The following is a 27,572-nucleotide window of genomic DNA, read 5'->3' on the forward strand; positions in this document are numbered from 1 at the left end:
TTGATGACTCTGTCACACATAATTTTATAAATTATGCACTTGTCAAAAAATTGAAACTTCCCCAACAAAACAGTGAGCATCAATATGTTGTTCGTATGATGCAAGGCCAAGACAATAAAATATGGGATACAATGGTATCCAATTTGAAAATTGAGATTCAAGGATATAAAGATAAGCTTGATTTCCAAATAATGAACATGGAAAGAGCTGATATTGCTCTAGGGAGGGAGTGGCTATGGGGATTGGAACCATCCTTAAAACGTAGCTATCACCATAATACACTGGAATTTGAAAGGAATGGTAAGACTTTTGTCATTCAAGGTGAACATGAAGTATCTGATAATCCTTTGCTGCGTTCTACTGAAGTTCAAAAGCTGATAAAGAAGGAAGTTTGTGAGGTATATATGCTATGGTCTCTTCCTGTACAGAATACTTTTACTTTCTGTAATATAAAGCAACAATTTTTTTATGTTTGTGAGTTGAATGTTAATAATGAATTGAATAGTTTGTTAGATGATTTTAAAGATGTGTTTCCTTCTGATTTACCAAGTGGCCTTCCACCAGATAGGGGTGATATAAATCACCCAATTGATATAAATAAGGATACACACCCAATTTCAAAATCACCATATAGGTTAAGTGAAACACAGCATCAAGAAGTTGAAAGACAAATTAAGGATTACATGGATAAAGGGTTTATTCAACCCAATAATTCACCTTGGGCTTCACCAATTTTATTGGTAAAGAAAAAAGATGGTTCTATGCGACTTTGTGTTGACTATAGAGCACTTAATAAAATAACAGTGAAGAATAAATTTCCTATGCCTAGAATGGAAGATCTTTTTGATCAATTGCAAGGGGCAAAATTCTTCACAAAGATAGATTTAAGATCAGGCTATCACCAAATAAGAATTAAGGCACAAGATGTTTCCAAGACGGCATTTCGTACTAGATACGAGCATTATGATTTTTTGGTGATGCCTTTTGGCCTCTCTAATGCACCAGCTACCTTTATGAAGCTGATGAATAGTGTTTTACGGCCCTATCTAGGACATATTGTAGTAGTCTTTTTGGATGATATCTTGATCTTTAGTAAATCAAGAGATGAACATTGGGAACACTTACAATTAGTATTCCAACTGTTAAAAACACATTCCCTTTATGCGAAGAAAACTAAATGTGAATTCTTTGCACAAGAGGTCAAATATCTGGGACATATTATCTCGAAAGAGGAAATCAACATGGATCCAGAAAAAATAAGGGCAATTATTGAATGGCCACCTCCAAGGAACCTAGAAGAGCTGCAGATCTTCCTAAGTTTATCTAGATTTTATCATAGATTCATTCGAGATTATGCCAAAATAGCTGTTCCAATGACAGACGAACTTAAAGGGAAAGGGAAAAGTTTTAATTGGGGAACAAACCAAAATGAAAGTTTTCAAAAACTTAAGGTAGCTATTGCTACAGCTCCAATACTATTAATAGTGGATCCCAACAAACCATTTGTGGTTGAAGCTGATGCCAGTGATAAGGCAATAGGCGCGGTCTTATTACAAGAAGGTCGACCAGTTGCTTTTGAAAGCAAGAAATTAGACCGTGCAAAACAGAATTATTATGTTTATGAGAGGGAGTTGTATGCAATAGTACATGCAATGAAGAAATGGAGGCACTATTTGTATGGTGCCAAACTTTTGATTTTATCGGATCATGAAAGCATTAAGTGGCTTAATGATCAACCGGATTTACACGGGCGTAAAGCCAGATGGGCCGAACTCCTCCAAGAGTTCGACTATGAGATAAGATATAGAAAAGGAAAGTATAATATAATAGCTGATGCACTCAGCAAAATGCCCATCATTAATGAATTGAGTTTTACTCAGTTCACTTCCAACTTGCTTGAATCCTTAAAAGGAAAATGCCAGGTTGATCCGGCATATTCCAACATATGGAAAGCAATAAAAAATAGGGATCCAAATGACAGTGCTTCTACTGAGGAAGGAATATCTGAGGATGTTCAACAAGGAAATGGAGCATCAGGGGTTGCTCAAACTGGATTCAAGTGGAAGAATTTTACCATTGATAATGGTTATTTACTCTACAAGGGTAGGGTATGTGTCCCGAATGATACAGAAATAAGGCGCCAGATACTCTTTGAGTGTCATGATACTCCTAGTGCGGGACATCCAGGAGTTAATAAGACTTATAGTCTTATTAAAAGGCAGTTCTATTAGCCTGGAATGAATAAGGACGTCCTTGACTATGTGGTCAAATGTAATAAATGCCAGGTTAATAAAGCTGAAAGATTAAAAATGGGAGGACTTCTCCATCCATTAGAAATTCCTTCGGTAAAATGGGAGAGCATCTCCATGGACTTTATTGTTGCTTTACCTAGAACACAGAGGGGGCACGACTCTGTGTAGGTGATTGTGGATAGGTTAACCAAAATGGCTAGGTTTATTCCAACTTCAACTGATGTTAAAACACCAGAATTGGCTAGATTGTTCGTAGAGAACATATACCGATTGTATGGCCTTCCGGCAAATATAGTTTCTGATCGGGATAGAAAATTTGATAGCCATTTTTAGCGTGCGGTATTTAGGAAATTGGATACTAAACTTAACATGAGTACGGCGGATCATCCGCAAACAGAAAGGGTTAACCAAATTCTTGAAGATATGCTTAGGGCATATGTAAGTAAAAGGCAAACTAATTGGGAAGAGTATTTACCGATAGCAGAGTTTGCATATAACAGTGCCAAGCACTCTTCCACTGGATATAGTCCATTTATGTTAATGTATGGGTTTCAGCCCAGAGCTCCTTTTGCAGTAGGACTCCATAAGGAAAAGGTTCAGGCAGCTAAAGACTTTTTGGAGGATATGAATAGTATGTTAAAATTTGCTCAAGAAAATATTAAAAAAGCTCAAAATCGAGCTAGAGCATATGCAGATCCTCACCGAAGAGACATCTCCTTTGAAGAAGGAGAATTGGTCTATCTTAAGGTGCCTGAACAAACTAAAACTATGAAAAAGGGACAATGTCCAAAGCTTTCACCAAGGTATTGTGGTCCTTTCATAATACTTAAAAGGGTGAGAGAATTGGCTTACAAGCTCCAACTACCTGTTGGTAGTAAAATACATCCAGTTTTTCATGTAAGTAAATTAAGGAAGAAGCTGGGTGATTTGGATAATCTAATCTTAAATGATGCTATTGAGGAGCTATTCTATGACCAATCTAATCCACATGAACCAGAAAAAATATTAAATGTTCGTAATCGACGAACAAGGAATACTATTTATCAGGAATGTTTGGTTAAGTGGAAAGATTGTTCAGAAGAAAGCTCAACATGGGAGCGAGTAAGTACTTTAAAGAAAAGGTTTCCCGATTTACAGTTAGACCTTCCAAGTATCGTTTTCGAGGACAAAACCGATTCTTAAGGGGAAGGAAATGTGACATTAATGTGACATCAAAAGTAATATTTAATATCACGTTAAGGTCATAAATATGGAATGTGACATTAAAAGTGACATTTAATGTGACATTAAGGTAAATCTAGGGGAACATGCACGAGAATGACCGTCCGAGCTCTTGGGCGCCCGAACGGGGTTAAGGGGAGCCTAGAGAGTAAGAGAGTCCAAGAATAGTAGGACTCCAGAGAAGTGGACGGCTGGCAAAGGAATACGAGTGAGAGATGCCAACACTTATCTAGGCGTGGTTGGGAGAAGAAGAATCACTCGTGCTCAGAGGTTTCATCGTTTTTTTTCCTGTCTTTCCCGAAGTCATCTTTCAGTATTTCACCTGAGCCTAGTAAAGTTGAGGCTTTACTTCTTATGGATTCTCCAAAAACTGTAAAAGAATTGATAAGCTTTGTCCAAAAGTTAAGGTATCTATCAAGATCATTCCATATGCTAGTTGAATATGTATATACTTTACAAAAAGCAACTCAAAAGGGATCCTTTAGTTTGAACGCAAGTTGAAAAGGATGCATTCTTGCAAATTAAAGAAAGTTAAGCACTTTGCCAGTTCTTATGCCTCCAAATTGGGATGAACCTTTCTTCATTAGTATCAATGTTGGGAAAAATGCAATAGGAGCCATTTTAATGTAGAAGGGAAAGGGGATGTCTTATATGAAACCGGTGTTTTATATAAGCAAATCCATTGAAGCGACTAAAAAAGCTTGGATAGAAGAAGAATTATTGCTATGGGGGCTAATATATACAATTAAAGAATGGAAATCACACTTGATTCAAAAACCATTTGTAGTACTTACTAGTTCCCAGTTACTTCCACAGGTTTTGCGATCTGCTGAAAATGCTCCAAGAGTTACTAAATGGCCGTTGGCTTTGCAAGAATTTGAATTTACATGTTTAAAGGAGGATACTGTAAGAGCTAGCTCAGCTGATATCTTGACTTATAAAAAACCTGTTGAAAGTGCAACGATTATAAGACGGAAACTAATTCCGCATCCGCAAATTCATAAGGAGATGAAGGATAAATATGCTGCCTTGTTTTTTTATGGCAGTTACAAAAGAGTGCTGAAAAAGGGAGAACTCGATTTTGTCATTATGAACATTGAAAATCGAGAAGTCTTTTTTGAAAGTCAAGAAAGTAAAGAGATACAAAGTAACAATGAAGCCGAATATGCGAGTTTGCATGCTGGTCTAAAACAATGTATTCAGCTGGGATACAAGAAGATAGTTACAAAAGGAGATGCTATGTTGGTGGTCAGACAGGTTCAAAATGTTTGAAAAGCCAATAAAGATATTTTGAAAAACTGGTTTTTTAAGATAAAAGACCTCATGAGACAACTGCAAAAATTTGAAATTTGACATATTGGTAGAGAGAACAATATTAGCTCTCATATTGAAGAGTTTCTAAAAACTAGGGAGTTTAATTCATTGGCTAATAAATACAAAAGGTATGCCATTGTCAAAAAGGCCAAGGCATATATGCTCATGAATGATCAGTTGTACATGAAGGGGATTGATAATGTACTAAGAAGGGTGCTAAATAGTTCTGAGATTCCTGCTTGTTTATCTTCCTCTCACGAGGAAGCATGTGGTGGCCATTTTGATTTTGAGCTTATCAAAAGGAAAATTATGCTAGCAGGGCTTACTTGGCCTAGTCTAAGTACTGATGTTGCTCATTGGTGTAAAAGTTATCATGCTTGCCAATCATATGCAAAAAGGGTACTAATTTCAAGACCTGCCAAAGCCATTGTTGCCTATGGACCGTTTGAGAAGTGGGGTTTGGATTTTATTGGACCTTTATCTGGTACAAAAATAGAAAAGTCTTACATCATTACTGCATTTGATTATATAACCAAATGGCCTGAAGCTAAAGCTACAAGGAATTGCAAGAAAGAGGATGTAACTCAATTTCTCATGGAAAACATATGTTGCAGATTTGGAATACCACTAGAAATAGTGACAGATCAAGATCTTGGCTTCAGAAATAAGCTATTGAGAGAATTAACAGGGAAACTACACTTGAAACACAAATTTGCTACTTCTTATTACTCTCAATGCAATGGACTGATGGAAGCATTCAATGGAACGTTACAAAAGATTCTCTTTAAGCTAGTGGAAGATCATCCTAAAGATTGGGACAATTATCTACATCAAGCTTTGTGGACTTGTAGAACAATGCAGAAGACAAGTACAAGATTCGCCCCTTTTCAGTTAGTATATAGTCAAGATGCTTTGTTACCTATGAATGTCATGTTCCCTACGATGGAGTTTGTAAGAAAGCATCAGTTAGATCAAACAGAATTGGGAATTGACGGAGAACTGAACTTGCATACCCTACAGTTGGATGGGCAACAAGCAATGAATTGTTATGAAAAACAAATTGCGAAGAGAAGGGATTCGTTTAATACACAGCTGAGGAAAAAGAATCTTGCAAAGGGAATGTTGGTTATGAGATATGACAGTAGCTTGGACTCCACTTTTCAAACCAAGTTTCGAGTTAGATGGGAAGAACCTTTCCTCATCAAGCAGAAGTTTGAAAATGGCACTTACTTACTACAAGATTTCATAACATTAGAATCAATGGGTTCTGTCTAAAGAAATATATCTGTAGAATCCTGTAAATAAAGGGGATGTAGATAATGTATATACTATACATAAAATAGGTTGCTTCCAGTTTATTGTTTGGGGCAGATTCAGTTTTCTAAAATCTGATGTTGATCAGATGGTTGTAAATGATGGACAGCATATTCAAAGTGTGCTTTGACACCTACTAAAGGTCTCTATCAAGTTTGGTGTTGATCCAAGCAAGAATGTGAAAATTATGGTCTCAGGAAGGTCGATGTCTAGAGTGGACTGCATGCAGTAATTTAGGACTACAGACTGTGCAGAGCTGTTGCAGGACAGCAAATCAAGGAATTTGGTTCTGAGTTGTTCTAAAGAGTTATAGATTGGAAAGAGAGCTACAACTTTCCTTTATGAAGCTCGATGATCCAAGACCTATTTAGAAAGGTATGAGCTATTCTGTGCTGTGCTCTATGAAGCAGATTTTCAGGAAAAGAAGTTTGTATTTGTCAGATGTTTTCAAAGTTTTTAATAAAGGTTTGTTCACACTTTGTGTTCCAAACCAGGCAATGGCTAATCATGGTGAGTGAAAATGAGCGACAGTGGCTAATCATGGTGAGTGAAAATGAGCGACCGGGGACATGATGCTACATGAAGTCAAGTGAGGTAACACATACAAATATCTTTTTTTTGTCTTTCTAACACTTACCAGTAGCGGAAGTCAGATTGATAAATGGAAATCCCAAGTGGTACCATGCATGTTCGACACGTAGATATGATATTTCAGTTTTGAGACACGCGCCTCATGCAAGAAGAGAAGAAAATGTGTTCTCGCTTCCAATTTTGAGTCCCCAAGTGAAATTTTACGTGGCAAGGGGCATATTTGCCATCTAGCAACTAAGGAGAAGCAAAGGGTAGCTTAGTAAAATAAGGGAAAAAGCAAAAACGTGAGGAGTTTTTTGAAAAAAGAAAAGAAGAGAAGTGTTCGACACAAGACAATAAACGTGAGAGAGAGAGAGATGTTAGCAGATTAGTCAGCTCAGGGTGAGTCTGTGCTGCAGGGGCTGTGGCAATATTTTTTCTAGCATTTTCTGGTGCCCTTTTTAGGGCTACGGAGCATTTAATGCTGGCTGATTGCATTTAATGCTCCCCCCATTTTATACCTATATATTGTTAGGGCTCCTCCTCTTTCTATACTTCAGTCATCATTTGTGGTTTCTTCTCAGGAGAGAGAAGCCGGTGCCAGGGTGCCCACATAGCCAGTGACTCACTGTTGTATGCTGTTGTCTTGTGTTCGATATGGATTCCGTTTCCCGAGCACACATCTAAGTTCTCATATGTATTTGTGTTTATTCTTTCTCTTGTCTTGTATTTCAGCAATTTATTTCAGCATGTTGTTTATGCTTCCATTGCTACACCACTTCTAACATGGTATCAGTTTTCAGGTTTTGTGTTTCTGTTGTGTTTTATTGCTGATTTCAGGAGTGTTTTCCCTCTTGCTAATCAAGTAGCTGCTGCTCCAATCAGGCGACCCGTTTTGCTTGCGTTTTTTGCTGTAGTCAGCATCCGTACCGCCTACGCCTTCATTTCAACCTACGTTTTGGTATTTCTGCATCACCTCCTGGCTGGGCGCTTCCATCATCACGCCGTTTTTGCTGTTTTTGACTGATTTTTTGACCTTATGCAACAGATTTTGGGTTATACTGCATGTGAACTCTTGCTTTTTGCAGTCTGTGCTTGTGGTTTGGCTGTGTTTTCTCTCCCAATCCCTTCTTTTCTCTACTTCTTTTCTGAATCCTCTCCAAATGGCTCCTCCATGCACATCCACTGATGACAAGCTCCATGGACCTGATTATTACACGTGAAGTGCGGTGATGAAGGCTTGGTTTATTTAGAAGCGGTTATGATACGTGGTTGGCGGAGCTATGGCCTGTCCTCAACAACCTTCTCCTGTTCCATCTGATTTTGATGAAGATAATCATGAGGAGGCAGTGCTTACATGGGATTCGAATGATGCCCGTTCTTATTCGGCGTTACTTCGGTGTGTTTCCAAAGAAGTCCTTGTCAGAGTGCAGTGGTGCGGAAGCGTAGGACTGAGAGAGAGAGAACGCAGAGAGAGAAGAGAGAGAAAGAGACAGTGGATTTACGAAAAAAAAAGAAAGAGACAGTGGAAGATGAAGATATAAAGTGTGCTGAATACAACAATATGCAGATATATACACGGGTGCAGTGTGCTGGACTGCGTGTCTCCACCTCGACGATGCAACCTGCTGTTCATCTCAAAGTCCGCTGCAGTCTGCACTGTCTCCTGTCTGAAATCTGCGAACAAAGACGGAATCTGCGCGTGTCACCGGTCTGTAATCTGCGAGCAGAGAAGTGTATCAGACTGCTGGGAATGTCGGCTATTTATAGCCAGAACCAGCCAGGAAATAGGGCGCCAGAAATGCCCAGCCGTGCAGCCGACTGCCTGCGGTGGGTCAGACTGCCATGTGGCAGTCCGACTGTGCAGTCCGACTGCATACAGTCTGACTGCACCAGGCTGTAATCTCCTGCCTGGCTGTGATCTCTAACACCCCCTCTCAGAGCCGGGGCAGGGCAGAAGCCTGAGGGATCTGGAATGTCTCCGAAGTAGAGCCTAGGGAAGTGCCTTCATAAACAAATCCGCAAGATTATCCTCCGTCTTGCAGTACTCCACAGTGATGGTCTCATCCAGAAGCTTTTCTCGGATGAAGTAGTACTGGATCTCTATGTGCTTCGTTCGGGCATGAAAAACAGGGTTCCGTGCCAAGGCAATGCAACTCTCATTGTCACATTGCAGCAAAGTAGGACGAGTCTGGGGGCACCCAAGCTCCTCCAATAATCTCCAAAGCCACACAGCCTCACAGGTGGTGGAAGACGCGGCCCGATACTCCGCCTCAGTAGACGAAAGGGCTACCGTGGGCTGCTTCTTGCTACTCCATGAGATAACACCTGCACCCAAGGTAAAACAGTAACTTATAGTAGACCGCCTGTGGTCCACATTACCGGCCCAATCCGAGTCGCTCCAACCTGCAAGTACAAGATCTAACCCATCTGTCCCTGCGGGGTAATGAATCCCTAAATCAGACGTCCCCCTCAAATACCGAAGTATCCTCTGAGCAGCCTGCCAATGCACCGTCTTAGGTTCACTCATGAACCCTGCCAAGAGCCCAACAACAAAACATAGATCAACCCTAGTGTTGAGAAGCCAAATCAAGGACCCAATCAACTGACGATAGCGGGACGCATCCGCCAAAGGAGAAGCTGAATGGGAAGTGGCCTTCCAGTTCGAATCCATAGGAGTAGAAATGCCCCGACACTCCATCTCAAAAGACACCAAGAGCTCCTGTACATATCTCTGCTGAGAGATAAAGATCCCCCTCTGAGACTGATAAATCTCATGGCCCAAAAAGAAATGGAGTAAACCCAAGTCCGTCATCTCGAACGTCCTATGTAAATCTGACTTCGTCTCTTGGACCTGCTGTGCATCATCACCTGTGACAATCAAATCATCAACATATAAGACAAAAAGCACACAACCATCCTCGGAAGTGTGAACATAAAGCTGCGGATCGGCCTTGGAACGCCGATATCCCAACTGAGATTGGAGGAACAAATCAATCTTCTCGTTCCATGTACGCGGAGCCTGCTTGAGGCCATAGAAGGCCTTCTTCAACCTGTAGACTTTCCCATCTGAAGATCCAAATCCAGGAGGCTGCTCAACATAGATCTCCTCCTTCAAATCACCATTGAGGAAGGCCGACTTCACATCCAACTGGTAAACAGGCCATCTCCTATGGCCAGCCAAAGCAAGAACAGCTCTAATGGTCGCCATACGAACTGTGGGGGCAAAAGTATCATAACAGTCAATCCCTGGGCGCTGTGCAAAACCTTTAGCAACAAGGCGAGCCTTGTGCTTATCCAAAGAACCGTTGCTAAGGTATTTGGTCTTGAAGACCCACTTGACGCCAATCACCTTCTTGTTTGGGGGGCGGGGCACGAGTGACCAAGTGCCATTCCTCTCAATCGCCTCCAACTCGGCTTCCATAGCTTTCTTCCATGGTGCGGACTGTAAAGCCTCCTTCACGGAGGTGGGCTCTCGATCCTGCATAACACGGGTCATCAAACAATAGTTAGAGCAAACAAGCTCCGTAGAATGTGCCTAGTGCCTCCGTGACCGCCGCGGACCATCCTGCGGTCCCCACTCCTCAAGAACCCCCTCGATCCCTGAATCACGGAGTGTGTCATGGGCCCAGCGAGGAGGAGGCCGAACCTCCCCTCGTCTCTCTCCATCAGCAGAAGACTCTAGAATATTTCGGGAAGCTGCTTCAAATTTATCACGGTGAGCCTTGGGAATGTGAACATAGGCATCACACCCAAAGACCCGGAAGTAAGAAACATCTGGCTTCGTCCCAAAATAAGCCTCAAACGGCCGAAGTAGGGGATCGATTAAGAATGTGGACTGCAGTAGCCACAGCCTCGGCCCACAGAACCTGAGGGGTCTGTCGGTGCTCCATCATGGTGCATGCCATCTCGATCACACTGCGGTTCTTCCGTTCAAGAACGCCATTTTCTTGAGGAGTGTTGGTATTGGCAAACTCCTGGTGAATTCCTTTATCTGCACAAAACCGAGCAAACTCATTAGAAACAAATTCACCGCCCTTCTCGGATTGCAAGGTCTTCAACTTCCGGCCCGATCGGTTCTCCTCAAAGAGAAGCCAATCCTTGAAGTGTGAGAAAGCTTCTGACTTTAATGCCAAAAAATAGACCCATGTCATCCTGCTGTAGTCATCCACGATCAGCATGAAGTAAGAGCTCCCACGCAAGGACTCATTCCTCATAGGGCCACATAGATCCGTAGATACAAGCTCCATCGGTGAAGTAGACCGCCTCGAAGCTGTGTGGGGAATGGCATCCCTATACTGCTTCCCCCGAATGCAGGAGACACATGGCTGCTAGCTCACCACTATATCCGGCAACTCTCGAACAAGCTGTCCACGTGACGCCCTCCGAAGATAATCATAGTTCAGGTGACCAAACCGTGCATGCCATAACTCTGACTGTGAGTGACTGAGAGGTAAGAAGAAGAGTAGAGAGGGCGGTGGAAGACTTCAGTTTGTAAATGTCGTTCTCCTCATATCCGTATGATAGAACCTTCCTCGATCCACGATCAAGGACTCGCACCGTAGTACTGTCAAACTCCACCAAAAGGCCAAGGGAGCAAATCTTATGAACTGAAAGGAGATGGTACCCTAAGCCTGGTACATGCAAAACCTCTGAGGTATGGGTACCACCTCGTCCATCGGGAATAAGCTACATCTTACCCCGACCTGCAATAGATATTGAAGAGCTGTCTCCAATGAGAATCTACCCACGCGAGGGTCGCAACTGGGCAACACCATCTGATGAAGGAGTCATGTGCCGTGAGGCACCACTATCAACGATCCACTCTCGAGCCTAGGGAGCCGTCATCGCAGCATCAGAAGCATTCGGTGAAGCGTCCTCAATGACAGCTAGATGAAGAAATGCAACTGATGAGGGTGCAGCCACCGCTCCAGAATCCTTGGTGTTCTTCTTCTTGGTGTCCTTCGTGTCTTTGTCAGGGCAATCCTTCTTCCAATGGCCAATCTTTCCACAAATATGACATGTGGAGTCTTTGTCCTTGTCCTTCTTGGACTTGTTATCCCCCTTCTTCTTCTTTTGGTCCTTCCCCTTCTTCTGAGAGGCTTGACATGTCAGTGCCTCCGACTTGGAAGCATTCTGTCCCTTTAACTGTTCCTCTTGGTCCAAGACCATAGGAACCAACTCTTCCCACCGAAGAGTAGACTCTCGCCCCGAAGCAATAAGGGTAGAGTAAAATGTACCGAATCGTGGCGGCAACTGGGACAAAAGTGTGATCGCCATGTCTTCGGAGGAAATTGGCTTCCCAGCATTCTGAACCTGCATCTGAAGCTGCCTTAGCTTGTTAATGTGCTCCCGCAGCGAAGAAGACTTATTTACGAACAAGGTCCGCATCTGTACCTCCAAAGAAACCCGCTTTATAAGGGTCATCTGATTGTACATCTGATCAAGCTCCAGCCATATCTCCCGAGCCACCGTCAAGTGCTCGATGTGAGCAATCACGGTTGTAATACATGATAGAAAGAGAAAAGAACGAATCTTGGCATTCAGTTTGTCCCAATGAGACTAGGCCTTGGCCAGCTCCGCACGAGCATCGGAAGAGAGTTTGGACTCATCTCTTACCGAGGGCCGGTCGATCTCCTCCTGTACCAGCTCCGCCAAATCATAGGACTCAAGGATAGCCAACATCATGACGCGCCAAATGCGGTAGTTGTCACCGTCAAGCTTCTGATCTGCAGGAAGAGCCGGTAAGACAGGCACCTTCCGGTCCATAATTGCCTGGAACTCCAAGTCAATCTCTGTAGACATCTTCACCTGTAATGCCTTCACAAACACAAAAGCAGCCCCCTCTGACTGGGAAAACTCAGCCTGCTAAGGCTCTTCCGTGTCCTGAACCTTCTTCACCTGCCGGAGGCGATGAAAAAGCAAAATCTGCACTTGTAGGCTGAAAACTCAAACTTCCTCCGCGTCAAACAGCAGTAAACAGCAGCAAATCCACCACCTGGACTCCTTTCCTGCACGCCCACACTCATTTCAACCTTGTTCCAAGGCACAGCCCTCCTATCTGCCCTTAAACGCAAAAAACGCAAATTTGTGTCGTGATGGAAACTCCTCTTCAGGTTGATTCTGCGCTCAGTCAGCCCTCTAACACTACTCTGATACCATGTCAAAGTGCAGCGGTGCGGAAGCGTAGGACTGAGAGAGAGAACGCAGAGAGAGAAGAGAGAGAAAGAGACAGTGGAAGATGAAAATCTGCTGTATAAAGTGTGCTGAATACAACGATATGCAGATATATACACGGGCGCAGTGCGCTGGACTGCGTGTCTCCACCTCGATGATGCAACCTGCAGTTCACCTCGAAGTCCGCTGCAGTCTGCACTGTCTCCTGTCTGAAATCTGCGAACAAAGACGGAATCTGCACGTGTCACCGGTCTGTAATCTGCGAGCAGAGAAGTGTATCAGACTGCTGGGAATGTCGGCTATTTATAGCCAGAACCAGCCAGGAAATAGAGTGCCAAAAATGCCCCGACTGCCTGCAGTGGGTCGGACTCCGACTGTGCAGTCCGACTGCATACAGTCCGACTGCACCAGGCTGTAATCTCCTGCCTGGCTGTGATCTCTAACAGTCCTACCGGCGATCACCTCCTGTACGACAGCTTCAGATGTATGGTCAAAGTTACAGTTGATGTACGAGACTCCTTCCACCATGCGGGCCGTTACTCTATATGGTCAGCTCCAACAACTGAAGTTTGAATCCAAAGATACGATTCAATCCTTCCTACTTCGTGTTACCCAACTCCAGGACCAACTTCGTACTATGCAGTCTGCTCTATCAGAGGCCCATCTTGTTGGTACGGTACTCTACAAGCTTCCTCAGGAGTTTGATGGAGTGGCGAATGCTTTACGCGCGCAAACATCTATGACTCCTCTCAGTTTTCTTCACATGTCCTCCATGCTACTTAAGCCTGAGGCTACTTTGCAACTACAGGGAAGGCTTCCATCACATTATGGAGGTTCAAGTGAGGCTCTTGCAGCTTTAGAGAGGGGTTCAAAGATACAGAAGTCGAAGGCCCAGTGTTACCACTGTGGCAAGAAAGGTCATTTAAGGAAGGATTGCAAAGAGTTAGCGGCTTCTCGGAAGAAAAAGGAGCAAAAGACGAAGCGGGATGCAGACTCCTCCGACGAGTCATCATCTACCTCAGGTTCCAATTCCGATCCTCCCACCAAGGCAAAGTCCAAGGCACGGAAGGGATCCTCTTCTTCGGAGATCGTGGAAAGGGCCTAGTAGCCCCTTCCTCAACTGCTTTCTAGTGGTGGTGATACGGTCATCCCTCACGACTCTCCAATGCTAGAGAGGGAGTGAGAGGGTGGTGAGATGGGGCAACCGTACCTCATCTATATGTCTATACAGATGCACAGGATCCAGAGAGAGACATCCCTGACACATCGCGCGAAGTCTAGCAAGTACATTTCCTAGAGCTAGGATTGAAATCCAGGTTCATGATGGGTTGGTTTCTTGACAGAGAGCGAGAGGCTTTCGTCTGGAGCACACATGAGGGAACACTTCGGCGGTTTTGGCCGAAGGCAGGGATTCCATGGTCACATGTTCAAATACATATTTGGCAGATTGGTCTTGTATGTCCTGTGTGACATAGGTGACATAACACAGAGAGCTGCTATGATTCTTCTCTATTTTCAGGTGGTGCTGTTAAGCTCAACATCAACGTCAGATACTCTCCGAGGCATCTTGGTAGTGGGCTGGCCACTCACTACTTGGATATCCATGGTTCTTCACGTGGTTCTATGTTGTATAGTTTATGAAACCCCATCATTGTACTATTATATTGTATCAGCTCACCCTTGATCTGAGAGAGGGTGTTAGCAAATTAGTCAGGTCAGGGTGAGTCTGTGCTGCAAGGGCTGTGGCAGTATTTTTTCTGTCATTTTCTAGTGCCCTTTTTAGGGCTAGGGAGCATTTAATGCTATTCGACCAGCATTAAATGCTGGCCGACTGCATTTAATGCTCCCCCATTTTATACCTATATATTGTTGGGGCGGCTCCTCTTTCTGTACTTCAGTCATCATTTGTGGTTTCTTATGAGGAGAGAGGAGCTGGTGCCAAGGTGCCCACACAGCCAGTGACTCACTGTTGTATGCTGCTATCTCGTGTTCGATATGGATTTCGTTTCCTGGGCATACATCTCAGTTCTCATCTATATTTGTGTTTATTCTTTCTCTTGTCTTGTGTTCCAGCAGTTTATTTCAGCATGTTGTTTATACTTCCATTGCTGCACCACTTCTGACAAGAGAGAAAGAGAACGAGAGAAGAAGAATCCTGCACGCTGAAGAAGGGAGAAATCTGAAGAAAGAGGTCATGAAGCTGAAGTTATTGGAGCCGAGGAGCAAGATGGCAGGGCTGCTAAAGTCAATGGGCTGATGTGAGTTCTCAATTTTCAAATGATGGTAATAAGAGCCTTCTTTTTGTCTTGTTTTCTTCTACTGTTGCGTGGGGTAGAGAGTTTGCAGATCAGTTCGAATGTATGGATATGAGTGAAAGACAGCAAAGGGATGTTCTTCATCATGTTGAGAGTGATGCATGTTAGTTGTTGTGTGAGGCTTCCCATCAACAAAGAAGAATGGAGGTAAAGGATCTCTACATCTGAAATTGGTGGGTATATGGCCAGGAATATATGTTATGGACAGATGTTGAATGTATGGGTTCGAGTTAGTGAAAATCTGAAAGGATTTGCAGCCAATAAAACAATGGATCAAAGTTCATAAAGTTTGAAGCTCCTGCAACTCTTCATCAATGCAAGATATGCTGAGATGTATCTACTCGTATGCTGAAATGACAATCTGAAGTCAAAGAATGTGTCTTCCCATTTGCAAGTTTGTGTTTTTGGAACAGAGTAGTGGTGTTTGCTATGTAGAGCATGCAGGAATTTAGGACTATAGACTGTGCAGAGCTGTTTCAAGGCAGGAGATCAAAGAATTTGACTTTGAGTTATTCTGAATAGTTATAGATTGAAAAGAGAGCTACAACTTTCCTTTTTGAAGCTTGGCGATCCGAGATCTGGTTAGAAAGTTATGAACTGTTCTGTGTAATGCTCCATGAGGCAATTTCTGTGCTCTATGAGAAAATATGAAAATTCAGCAACATCTACGTCACCAACTTGATTTTCCATGGAAGTCATCATGATTATCCATTGCTATATCAGTGTAAACTCTGTTTGATGCAGGAAGGGATTGTCTATAAGAATGAAATGCTTGTAGCAGCTGAGTTGGCATGAAAATTTGCCGTATAAAGCTTTGGTTACCTATGTATTTGGTTTGTATTTACGTGTGCTCTAAGAAAAGAAGAACAGAGAGAGTCTACAATTGATTTTGTACTGCTTGCGGTAATCACGCTTTGTGGGGCAATTTGCTGCGTGGGGTTGCCATCCCTAAAAAATAAGAGTTGTGTGAACCTGAAAGCTCGTGTTGTCAAAGTCTCAACTATGGTTGTTTCAATGTCAAATTCTCTCTAAAAATAGTAAAATCTGAGCTTGAAGGTTTTGAAGGTTTGAACTGTTTAAGTGTTGAGTTGAAGTCTCAGTGAGAAGTGAGTGATCAGGAATTTTGGATCATGTGTTCAATGGTGTTGTCTCGTGGGTTTTGTTGAGGTGAGATCCTCGATCTTTATGCTGTGGTATTGTCTTGGGGGTTGTTAGAGGTTGACTCCCCAATTCACCTACCAACGTCTCTCGTCTTTCTTAGTGAGAAAATTACCTCTCTCGTTTTTCTTAGTGAAAGAATTACTTCTCTTTTTAATTCATTAAGAGAGAAAATACCTTAAACCTTGACTTGTAAGGGAGAGAATGACTCCAAATGAATGCAATGCTCATTACACACAAGTAAACGTTCCCAAGCGTCCTCGGATGCACACATAAATACATATACACAATGCTAATATACTTCCTCTTTTTAGAACTCAAGCTATCTTCATTTATGTGTAACTCCTTGGTTCTTGTGTACACTCTTACACTTAGCACACACTTCCTTCCCCCTTCATAACTTCTACTGCCTGTACCAGATATCCTCATCACAGTGCTCTGATCACCCCATTAAGTGATACACTAGGAATACTTGTCTCTAAATCATCTCATGGCCATGCTAGATCATCATCAACATTTAAAGAAAAGTGGGTCATTAATTTATTAACATAAACTTACTAAATAGAGAATGTGTAATAAGCAATCAATTTAGTGACAAAAGGCAAGCTTGTATGCATGATACTGCACATACCATGGAGTTTGTTATGATAACAAGCACAGTTGATGATGAGGAGCCTGAATGTTTTGAGGATGTACAACAAAGTGTGCATTGGATGGCAGCAATGCAAGCTGAATTGGATTCTATCATTAAGAATCAAACATGGGATTTAGTGTCTTTGCCCTTTGGGAAGAAAGCCATTGAAACAAAATGGGTCTACAAGCTGAAACAGAATGCAAATGGATCCATTGATAAATATAAGGCAAGGCTTGTAGCTAAAGGCTATGCACAAAAGAAAGGTATTGACTATGAGGAAACATTTGCTCCTACCTCTCGAATGACAACCATCAAGTCTATGGTTGCTTTGGCTACCCATTATGGATAGACTGTGTATCAATTGGATATTAAAACTGTGTTTTTACATGGGAAACTTCATGAGGAAGTATATGTATAGCAGCCCATTGGTTTTACAGTTGAGGGATCCGAACACTTGATTTGCAAGCTGAAAAAGACTCTATATGGTTTGAAACAAGCTCCTACTCAGCCAAGGGTTTATAAACAGCTCATCTAAGTCTACCCTATACGTATGTAAAGAGGGGGGATCCATGCTGATCATTTGTCTATATGTTGATGATCTTTTGCTTATAGGGACACATGCTGATCAGATTTCAACATTCAAACAAAATTTGCAGTAAAATTTTGAAATGTCAAACTTGGGGTCTTTGCATTATTACTTGGGCATTCAGTCCATACATGATGCTAGAGGTTTCTTGAGAAGTTTGACTTACAGGATTGCAAGCGAGTCTGTACACCAATGGAACTTGGACTAAAGCTGTCATTACATGATGGCAGTGATTTGTTTGATATACACACATATACTTCAACAATTGGATGTCTTATTTACCTATGCAACACTAGGTCGGACATACGGTTTGCAATTTCAGCCCTGAGCACATATATGCATCAACCACGCATGTCACATTGGCAAGCTGTTAAGTGTGTCTTTCGTTATTTACAGGGTACTAGATCTCTTGGATTGCTTTATGCCAAGGGGAACCACTACAGTTACATGCTTACAGTGATTTTGATTGGGCTGGTGATTATAGTTCATGTCACTCCACTAGTGGCAATTGTTTCTTCCTTGGCTCATCTTGTATATCTTGGCTTAGCAAGAAACAATCCATTGTTGCCACATCGGCATGTGAAGCCGAATACAAGGCAGCTTTCACTACCATAGTTGAATGCGTATGGATTAGATGCTTGCTAGCTAATCTAGATATATCTATTACGGAGCCTACTCCTTTGAACGGTGACAGTCAGAGTGCCATTGCAGTGGCACGGAACCCAATGTTTCATGCACGCATGAAACACATTGAGATACATTATCACTTTGTCAGAGAGACGCTACATGCAGATTATATCAGCCTTGTCTATTGTCCTACCACCAATAACGTGGAAGACGTCTTCACCAAAGCTCTTCCTCGTGACAAATTTGAAGCATTTCGCAATGCTTTAAATTTGATCTCCTTTGGTGGCAAATGAACCTTGTACTTTTGATCACTCTTTACTCCAGGGGGGTTTGTTGGGTTTTCACCCACGCCTATGCTCACAGAGGAGTGTCGGTGATCAGTAGGACACTGAGGCACTTACTGGACACTGAGGCACTTTTTACTCTCAGTACGAGAGGTTTTTTCCCCAGACTTATTGTCTTCTTTCGTATGTGCTTATGTCATACACAGGCACTTATCGTGTTCAAGTGTGAACACCCCCTACAACCCTAAGGTTTAAGGGTTGTACTTTGTACTTTCAGATTACACTCTTTCAGTCTATTGCATTGGGTGTCGTGCTTCACTCTCCACACTGTCTACTACACTCTGAGCTGAGCTTCGATCCTCTCTCCATCTCACAGTGACTAGCCTTGGATAGACATCATAAGTCTGTAACTTGTTTTATAAGATCACAGGATTTGATGGAAACATGTGACCAGTGAATTGTTTGGGCCCTGCAGCACAGAGAATTCATCTATACGATGTCTCTAGCTTCAAAAAGATTGCCTTCTTATTTCCTTCAGCACATATGCACTAAAGCATAACTGTATTGAGTCACTATAGTATCAGATGAATCATGGTTATCCCATCTAAGAAAGCCAGTTTACAGGCTCACAGTTTAGGCTTATGCATCTGTTTACTCACATAAACTAAGCAAATGCTGGCATATAAAGAACATTAGACAACTTTTAACAGTTTAAACATCAGATACCAATCAACCAGTTACCTCGTCTGTTAGGCATGTAAGGGTGTCCCAATCAATCTCCTCACGAACAAAAACATCTGCATATCTAGACAAGTTCAGCATTTCTAGCCATCTCAAAATGGGACCAGCATCATATGGAGCAACTGCTTCCCGTTTTTCATTATTGTTGTCATCTTTGCCTAAAGGTTCAACCTGTTAAACATGGTCATGTTACAAATTACAATTACCTTACCCAAATGTACAATAGTGCTCAGCACAAATGCTCAAGAAGATGCTCAACTCCTTTCCAAAGAATGAAGAAGCAGGATTTTAGCATTACCATGACAATACTAGATCTGAGATACCCATGTTGATGACATACTTCTATAAAATTTATTTCTCAAAAATGTCCCAAATCTGCAATGGCATTTGATATCTTGCTGTTGATGTGAATTTTCTGTAGTAGATCACTAGGTATTCAGCTAAGAGGTTCTAAGTATTCAACTAAAGGTACCAGCAGATTCCTCTGTGCTCATGTTTAATGCAATAGTTGACTTTAAAGATATGATCTGCATAGTTCAAGAAAATGATCAGGGCAATCAGCACAAGACACAAAAGCACGAGTTCTGCCATTTCGGACAAATGTGCATGATCATTCATGACGGAGACCTGATGGCAATGATGCACAAGAACTCAAAGCAAAACGTAAACAAATAACAAGGAAGCAAAAAGAGCAACAAGAAGCATCAAGATAGCTAAAAGTGGCACAAACAGAGAGAGAGAGAGAGAGAGAGAGAGAGAGAGAGAATTCAGTGCAACAATTGGTCTATGCATATGACTATGGAGGGGCAAAACATCCAACACAGGTTAGATTTTCTTCTCTTTCCCAACAATCTCCACATTCCTCTTTGGTGGAACAGCAGCTTGGAAGTTCCCCTTTGCATTCCCCTTCACGTTTTCCTCGTTCCCCTAGCCGTTCCCCTTGCTAGATGTTCCCCCTTCAGGTTCCCCTATTCCCTAGTCTTTTTTGGGGGGATGGAACACGCTCCCCCGTTCCCAAGGGGGTGGAAGTTGGAACGACGTCCCCCTGCCACTATGCTGCTAACAAAGGGCAGGACAAATGGTCACCTAAGTTCCCATTGCGAAGAAGTGACTTCAAATTAGCTTGAGGCTTGGAACGAAAGACTACAGTGCTTTTGGTCTGGCAAACAAGATTACACAAAGAAAGCTTCAATGTCCCTTAGAGACAACATGCATACAAAAGAAAATTTATGACTGTTCTTCATAAATCTCAAAAAAAACAGAGAAGTTCCAACCATCTATATGTTGTCCATATATCATGGTCCAAGGTAACTGCAAAAGCCAAAATGTTCTGTTTAAGCATCAAATCTTTCACCCTTGGTAGTTCCTAAATGAAATGCCACATGAGACGAGAAAATAACACATTTTAAATGCATATGTTTGGCAACTTTTAATAGAATTTGTTTTTTCCCCTTGGAGTGAAATTGAAAGGCGATACACTACATACTGAAATGTTTCAGTACCGAAACATGTATCACCACCAGAAAAACTGTTCTTAAAACAGGCTGAAATTCAGGATAAAACAGGTTAAATTTCTGGCCACAAACCTCCATTGAGATTCTCTTGTCTCTGCCCCAAGGCATGCATACATGCAGCTGCAAAGTCTCCAACTGATCCTGTGGGGAAAAACCCTCTTCTTTCTTGTAAAAATCCTCTCCAAAGTAACCTCAGTAAGGAAAGGTACGGCTGAAAATCGCCTGTAAGTAAGTTTCATACTGGTCTAGTCAGCATGTGTCTTACATATGCAATACCATGCTCAAACCAGTGAACAACTCTCTTCTTGGCCCATCCAGATTGAGAATTGTATGTCAAAAAGGAGCGGAAAATCTCAAACGATAGTCCACCTAGATTGAGAATTCTACATCAATGTGAGTGAAGAGCTGCAACATGTTCTCCATATAATGGACATGGAGAAATAATGGGAAAACCTTTATAGTTTTTTGTATTATAATAAATAAGAAGAGAGACAAAGATAGACAGAGACAAAGAGGGGAAGAAACAAAGACAAAGAGCCTCAAGCACAACTATCCTCTAAGCCTATTCTTGTTTACTTTGGTGACACATCAAATGCTATCATGTTGGACAAGCTAGTGGCTGATGGCAATCTTGTTGATTTGCTCTCCCAAGTGAGGAGAGGCTGCTTGCTCAATCATTGGCAAATGATTTGTTCATGTTTCTCAAGACAAAGAAGGCCAACGCAGATAGAGTAATGGGATTTGGGGTTTGTTTTCAGTTAGCTGCTGACCTCTACATCAATACCCAAAATCCGTTCACATCAGTTTTACCGGAGAGACTTGCATCCTTTGGGCCGGCAAGAGTCACTTGTTTGCCATGGTGATATTATTAGACATTTAATTATATCTTGAAGGCTGAAATCCATTGGATTGGATGTGGCTCCTAAAGCCTTGCTAGATCGAATGTCTTGGCTCTTCCTACATCCAAGATATGTTCATGTATTGGAGATCTCAAGGTTAGCCTTTGCATGCACATCCCAAAGTGACCCAAACAGTAATGATGAGCATGATCCCTTGCTTTTTCCATTGCTCTATTGGGCACAAAGTCTTTGCATGAGTTGGTGCAGCCAATTTGATTTTTTTTATGAAAGAAGGAGATGGGATTGGGTCTCTTGGCAGCACTACACCTACTAAACATATAAAGTATTAGATAAGAGTGCTATGAGAGAGAAGCCACCAAACCAATTAGCTAATCCTTCAAGGATAGTGAAAGATATGCGCTATTGAGGCTGCCTGTATGCCACATGTCCAATGGCACAAAAGAAGTAGATGGGCTAGCAACAAGGAGCATAGCCCCACTAGAATATCAAGCGAGAGTGGAGGCAATCACAATGGTCTACTATGGTTTCTTAGGGGGAAAACCTAGGTTTTGAGTTGCCTTCGCATCTTGTGAGTTCTTGCTACTCCAAGTTTCCCTTGTGAAGAAGAGGCAACCAAACCCCTCTCGAAATAAAAATGTGGAGAGGACTTCTTGTGGACTTGATCATGCAATCTCACATAACGCAAGAACTAACATTCAAACTCATAGGAGGTTGGCAATTGGAGCAACGAGATGATGTGTTGAATAAAGTGGAAATACTCTTCAAGAAGCTTGTTCAAAAAGAATATAACCTTATCATCATCTAACTTCCATGAGCCAATAGTGCAAACTGAGTAACCACCTATAATTGACCAACTTGACTTCCAAATCATCCCCTTCCTTAAAGGAAAAATCCTAAAGCTCAAAGTCGAGATTAACACATCGAGTGTGATCTCTTCCATTTCAAAAACAACCATATCAATGTATTGCTAATGATAAACAATAGAGAAAAGGTTGATTTTTCCTCTTTTTACTTTCATCTTGTAAAGCAATCAAGTGTTCTTATTGTATGGTAAGTGATGCATGTATACATGCACATCTTTTACACATCTTGTAAGTGATAAATACTCCTTCTCACTCTCAAGTTGTCTCTTGTCACCTTTGCTTTTACATTTCTATGGTTGTAATTTTCTGAATAATTGTCATACTCAGCTTTCAGTATTTGTTTTTCTCCATATTTTTGAAATATGTTGTCTCAAAAACAAGTGGATTGTATAATTGTGATACTACATTGTTCGGAGCATCTACACAAGCAGACAGTGACTAGTAGATGATGAAGATCACCTGAACGATGACTAACAGCTCATTGGATGGGGATGGGCCGCAAGTGAGGGTGATAGGCTGATGCTGAAGGCTAAGAGTGATGATGTAGACTCTATTTATAAGGGATTTCGGTCTATTTGTCCTACTATTCAAAAACAAGCCATTTATTTTGGCAACTCAGTATTTAATGTTTTTTGGTGCTGTTTTAAGGACAACAAATTAGAGATGAATGCACGATAATTATGTATTAGTGTAAACCCTAACATTAGTGGGCCTGCAAAGGCAAGGGCTCACAAGATCATTGGTGCTCAAGGATATCCAAAGTGTGGTCAATCCATCACTACTACATATGTTTGTGATTCAATAGGCACAAGTCAACAAGCATATGAGACAATATATTGGACACTTCAATTCAAAGTCACTCAAAGGAGATGGTCTACAAATCTCAACCCTTCCAAGAACTTGGAGCATAAGGATGGCTATATATTGTGCAAATAGAAAAGTTACAGAAATTCATAAGTCGCTTTGGATACATTGAAGGAGAGCAATGCTTGATCAAAGGACTAAGAATGTTGTTTCAATTAGATTACATCATGTTCAATAATATGTCCTTGAGGTATAGCAACTTCAAGTGGCAATGGCGAATCTCTACAAGTTGCAGTTGGATGGTACGTAGCATCCCTTTTGATTTATTACCTCTTGCTTTCTGCACATGTTCCTAAACCCTCCTGTGGGGAATTAGAGTTTGGACAAATGTTGAGAAAGTTTCTTGTGGAAAGCTCTTAAACCTTTGGGAAGCAGTAGTCACATCTGTCCTATGAAAAAGAAGATCAAAACCTCTCCCTGCCTTTCTCTCTAGACTCCAATTTGATATAATTGTTTCAGTTTTCAGTTTCACATACAAAATGATTTGAGAACCTATGGACATTTGCATGGTGAAAGGAATTTTGGATTTTCAATTCCATACAGCATTAGTTTAGGAGCACAGACTGCCATTTACATGGTGAATTCAAATTAACCCTGCTTGTGCAGAACTAGCATTTGGACAAGTAGTGAAAAAGTTTGTTGTGAAAACCCTTCAGCCTTTGGGAAGCAGCAGTAATAGTCCCCCACCCCCAAGAAACAAAATCACTATATGACATAGACATATATTCATGTGTATGCCTGCAAATATGAAGGCGTTATTGGGCATAATTCTAAGCCATACAGCATTGTTACTTCTTTTTTTCGTGAATAAGTATATATTAATGTATGGAAATATTTACATCAGGCCTTCGGGCCAACCAAACAGAATGGTAACGACTCACATGAAGCCACCACGCTATCAGAACATCCTACTACATGAGCAGAAACTCTCTTAAAACTATCAAGCACCAAAACCACAGGAACAAATGAACAGAATTGTGAAGAGGGCACAACAGGGGTGCAGCGGTTAGTATCCATGACAAAACATCATTCATGGGCAAAACAATGACAGTCCATCACCATTTAAGCATGCACATTTTGAAACATGATGAACTCATTCTCTTTGGCAGAGTACAATCACTGCCAAAACATCATTCATGGACAAAAACAATAACAGTCCATTGCCATTTAAGCATGCACAATTTGAAATATGATCGACTCATTCTCTTTAGCACAAGTATGATCACTGCCAAAACATCATTCATGGGCAAAAACAATAACAGTCCATCGCCATTTAAGTGTGCACATTTCGAAACATGATGGAGACATTCTCTTTAGCAGAGTAAGAATTAACATCAAGAGGCAAAACCTTTCTGGTAAAAAGAACAGGAAAGCTAACCTGAGCTTGATTGATGCCATCAAGGCACGTGTTCGTGTGAACTAATCTCTCTTCATGAGTCATGCCAGTGATGCAACTTTGACAAATAGGGCACTCGAGATAATCTTCTCTCTGATTCATTGCAGAGTCACCATCAACAGCCATACTTGTTTCTCCTTGATGCTCTATAAATGGTGACTCATCTACATTGGCTTCTAATGGTTTATAAGACTCCAGCAAGTTAATGTCACCTTTTGTAGGTTCCTTGTTACCAAAACCCTCCTGAATTAGCATTTCGGCTTTCTGCTGATATACAGCCCTGGCACTCTGATCTTGGAATTCTAAAGAGGTCTTTTGAGTCATCACACTTGTTATATGTTCGTCACTTTCAGAAGATTCAGTGGGTTCAGCACAAAGGTGAAACCTGGCAGATGCCATATGACTAGGAACCATCTCTGAATTGGCAATCTGATTATCCTCAATCACAGCATCAATACAGAGCCTTAAAAGAGCACTGAATTGACTACCTGAATTATCAACAACTGTCAGTGGTGTGCTTAACTGTTTCAGACAAGCCCCTGAGTAAACATCAGAATCAATCATAGAAACCTGTGAATCTCTTGTTCCTGATTTTGAAAAGGCAGGGTTCTTCTCTACCACATTTGACGACACAGCAGAAACCAAAAGACCATCATCTTCAGCTAAAGATACTACCTCCTCCAACATCCCTCCTTTTTCTTCTTGTTGATTCATTGATAAGATAGTCTTGAGAGGCTCTTCGAGATCAGAAGATGCTACCACGTGCTTCAAACCTTGTCCTTTAGCTGCTACTGCAGGTACCTCTAAGGGCTGTTCTTTGCCAGCAGAAGGCAAAACCTGCTCCAGCATGTGTGCATCCGTTTCTATTTCATCCAGGGTCACGGTGAGCTGCTCTTTGTTTTCTGATTCCAGTTCATGCACTTTCTTGTCAAGAGAAACGATCTCACTGCGATGCGGAGAAACATGCATATTACCATCGTGAGCTAATTCCAAAACTGCAACTCCTACGTCCTGCATATCCGCCATACCACTGCCGCCAGTCGATCTGTAGTCCAATTTTGAGACCCCGATTTCTGTGAGTGTATTACTGACCCTGCAAGCTCTGCCAGACAAACTAGGACAAGAGTGCGAATCCTTCTTGCCGCATTCATCGGCCTTGAAGGCAGTGTTTTGAAGTCCATCGCCTCGGTTCTCTTTGCCAACGATTACTTTCTTAGGGTTTTCTCTCGGCCTGTTTCCATCACGCTCTGCATTGCCTTGACTACTACGGAGAGGCCTTCGCAGTGTGCGATCCTTTTTCTGCCGCTTGCGCTTGCCGGAGAAGCTACCGCAACTTTTGAGGATGACAAGCTGATTGGTGCTGCCAGAGAAATGCTGGAAGTCATCGTCGCCATCGCTGATGCTGCAGACGCTATCCGCCATGGCCAATGCAAGGGCGAGGTCGGAATCCGTCGCAAGCTCCATGCCAGCTGCTCGTGTGAGATGGCGGGATCCTTCATTAAACACATCCTTCCTTTTAAATTTAACTTGGCTCTACTTACTTCCGGATTTTGAAGAGGAAGGTTTACTAAATTTTATAATGCGGATAATTGAATTATAGAGAAATAAATCTTACTTCTTATCTTACTATTATATTATTTTGATGATTGTAGGTTCAAAAAGCCCCAAATCTTTAGAGGGTTTTTCAAACCTAGAATCTTTTCTAAACCTTTTTTTTTAAATTAAAATCCCTTTCTTTCCCCTTTCTCTCACGTGTAATCTCTTATTTTCTCTTCCGCCTCCCCTTTTTAATTAAAAGCCCTTCCCTTTCTCTCCGATTGTAAGGCCTAGGCTCTCTGACTAGTTACACACCGCCATTGCCTACCCAAACTGCGTCCAATTGGTGAGCACAAGAAAAGTTAACTTGGGCAATCACTTGTCCCACCATTTGCTTACACACTAAGCGGTGGACACCTTTTGTGGTCAATAAGTGTCCCGGGAATTGTTTACACACTGGCCACCACCTATGCATCAAACACTTCCCGAATCATATGTGAATGAAGGGATGATGCTATGAATGTTGATCGTTATTGACATAATAATTATTATTTGAATACCTAATTAAACACAATCATTGATGTTAGATTTTATTTTTTTAATGACTAATAATTTTTTTTAAAATGACTGATAAAATTAAAAGCATTACAATACTTTAGAAAAGCGACTAATATAACTAAAAGCATTACAAAACTTTTAAAAAACGGCTAATAACACTAACACAAATTAATAATGAAAAAGAGAGCAAGGAAGTTGAACCCCTTCACCATGCTGTTGAGGCATGGCTCTACCCAACTCTCTACGGAAAGGTGGAAAGAGAGAAAATTTATCAGCACACCACCACTCTTTCCACCTTTCCACCTGCACTGCAGATGTTATAGAAGTTTACTCACTGTTGTCTTTGTCATCGATCTCCTAGGCAAAGTCAGAATCGCCAAAGATTGTTCTCACATTTGCGCTCTCCCGCTCTCGAAACATGGCTCAAGCAATGTTGTCTCTTCAAGATGTCCCCCCCTAGGATGGCTTGCCTCCGATGTTAGCTCCACTAGTTGAGCTCTCTGTATTATTTGCATAGTACATGTATTAGTTAGCGTAGCAACCTCTGCTAATCTATTCCTCAAACTATTTTGCTAGTCCATGTCTTGACAAGGTGCATTACTTTCTCTCTCAAGTTCCGTTGTTGCTTCACGTATCCATGCATCATCAAAACTATCTCCATGCACAATGCATATAATATGTAGAACAAGGCATGCTGACACCATCTTCGTGACATTTTGTAAAAGCATGTCACATCTCTTCAACAATATATGAAATCGTGCTTTAAGAATGCCAAATGCTCTTTCAAC

At 41.7% G+C, this 27,572-nt stretch overlaps 1 protein-coding gene across 5 annotated transcripts in view; it reads right to left on the reverse strand.

Moving 5' to 3' along the window:
* LOC148010154 (sterile alpha motif (SAM) domain-containing protein) overlaps window positions 1-26,206 on the reverse strand; it is a 76,943-nt gene extending 50,737 nt beyond the window's left edge. For all 5 annotated transcript variants that reach the window (XR_015689679.1, XR_015689680.1, XM_087672669.1 and 2 more), the window contains exons 1-2: window positions 24,673-26,206; window positions 19,194-19,364 (exon numbers count right to left, since the gene is read on the reverse strand). Coding sequence is in view for 3 of the 5 variants with exons in the window: in XM_087672669.1 (XP_087528795.1) it covers window positions 19,194-19,364; window positions 24,673-26,154 (1,653 nt within the window). In the remaining 2 variants the exon portion in view is untranslated. The remainder of the gene's footprint in view (window positions 1-19,193; window positions 19,365-24,672) is intronic.
* Between the last annotated feature and the right edge of the window lie 1,366 nt (window positions 26,207-27,572).

Source organism: Lygodium microphyllum, chromosome 30 (genome assembly GCF_053477565.2).
Source record: "Lygodium microphyllum isolate KBCC chromosome 30, Lygodium_microphyllum_v1.1.10, whole genome shotgun sequence".
Classification (NCBI taxonomy): domain Eukaryota; kingdom Viridiplantae; phylum Streptophyta; class Polypodiopsida; order Schizaeales; family Lygodiaceae; genus Lygodium; species Lygodium microphyllum.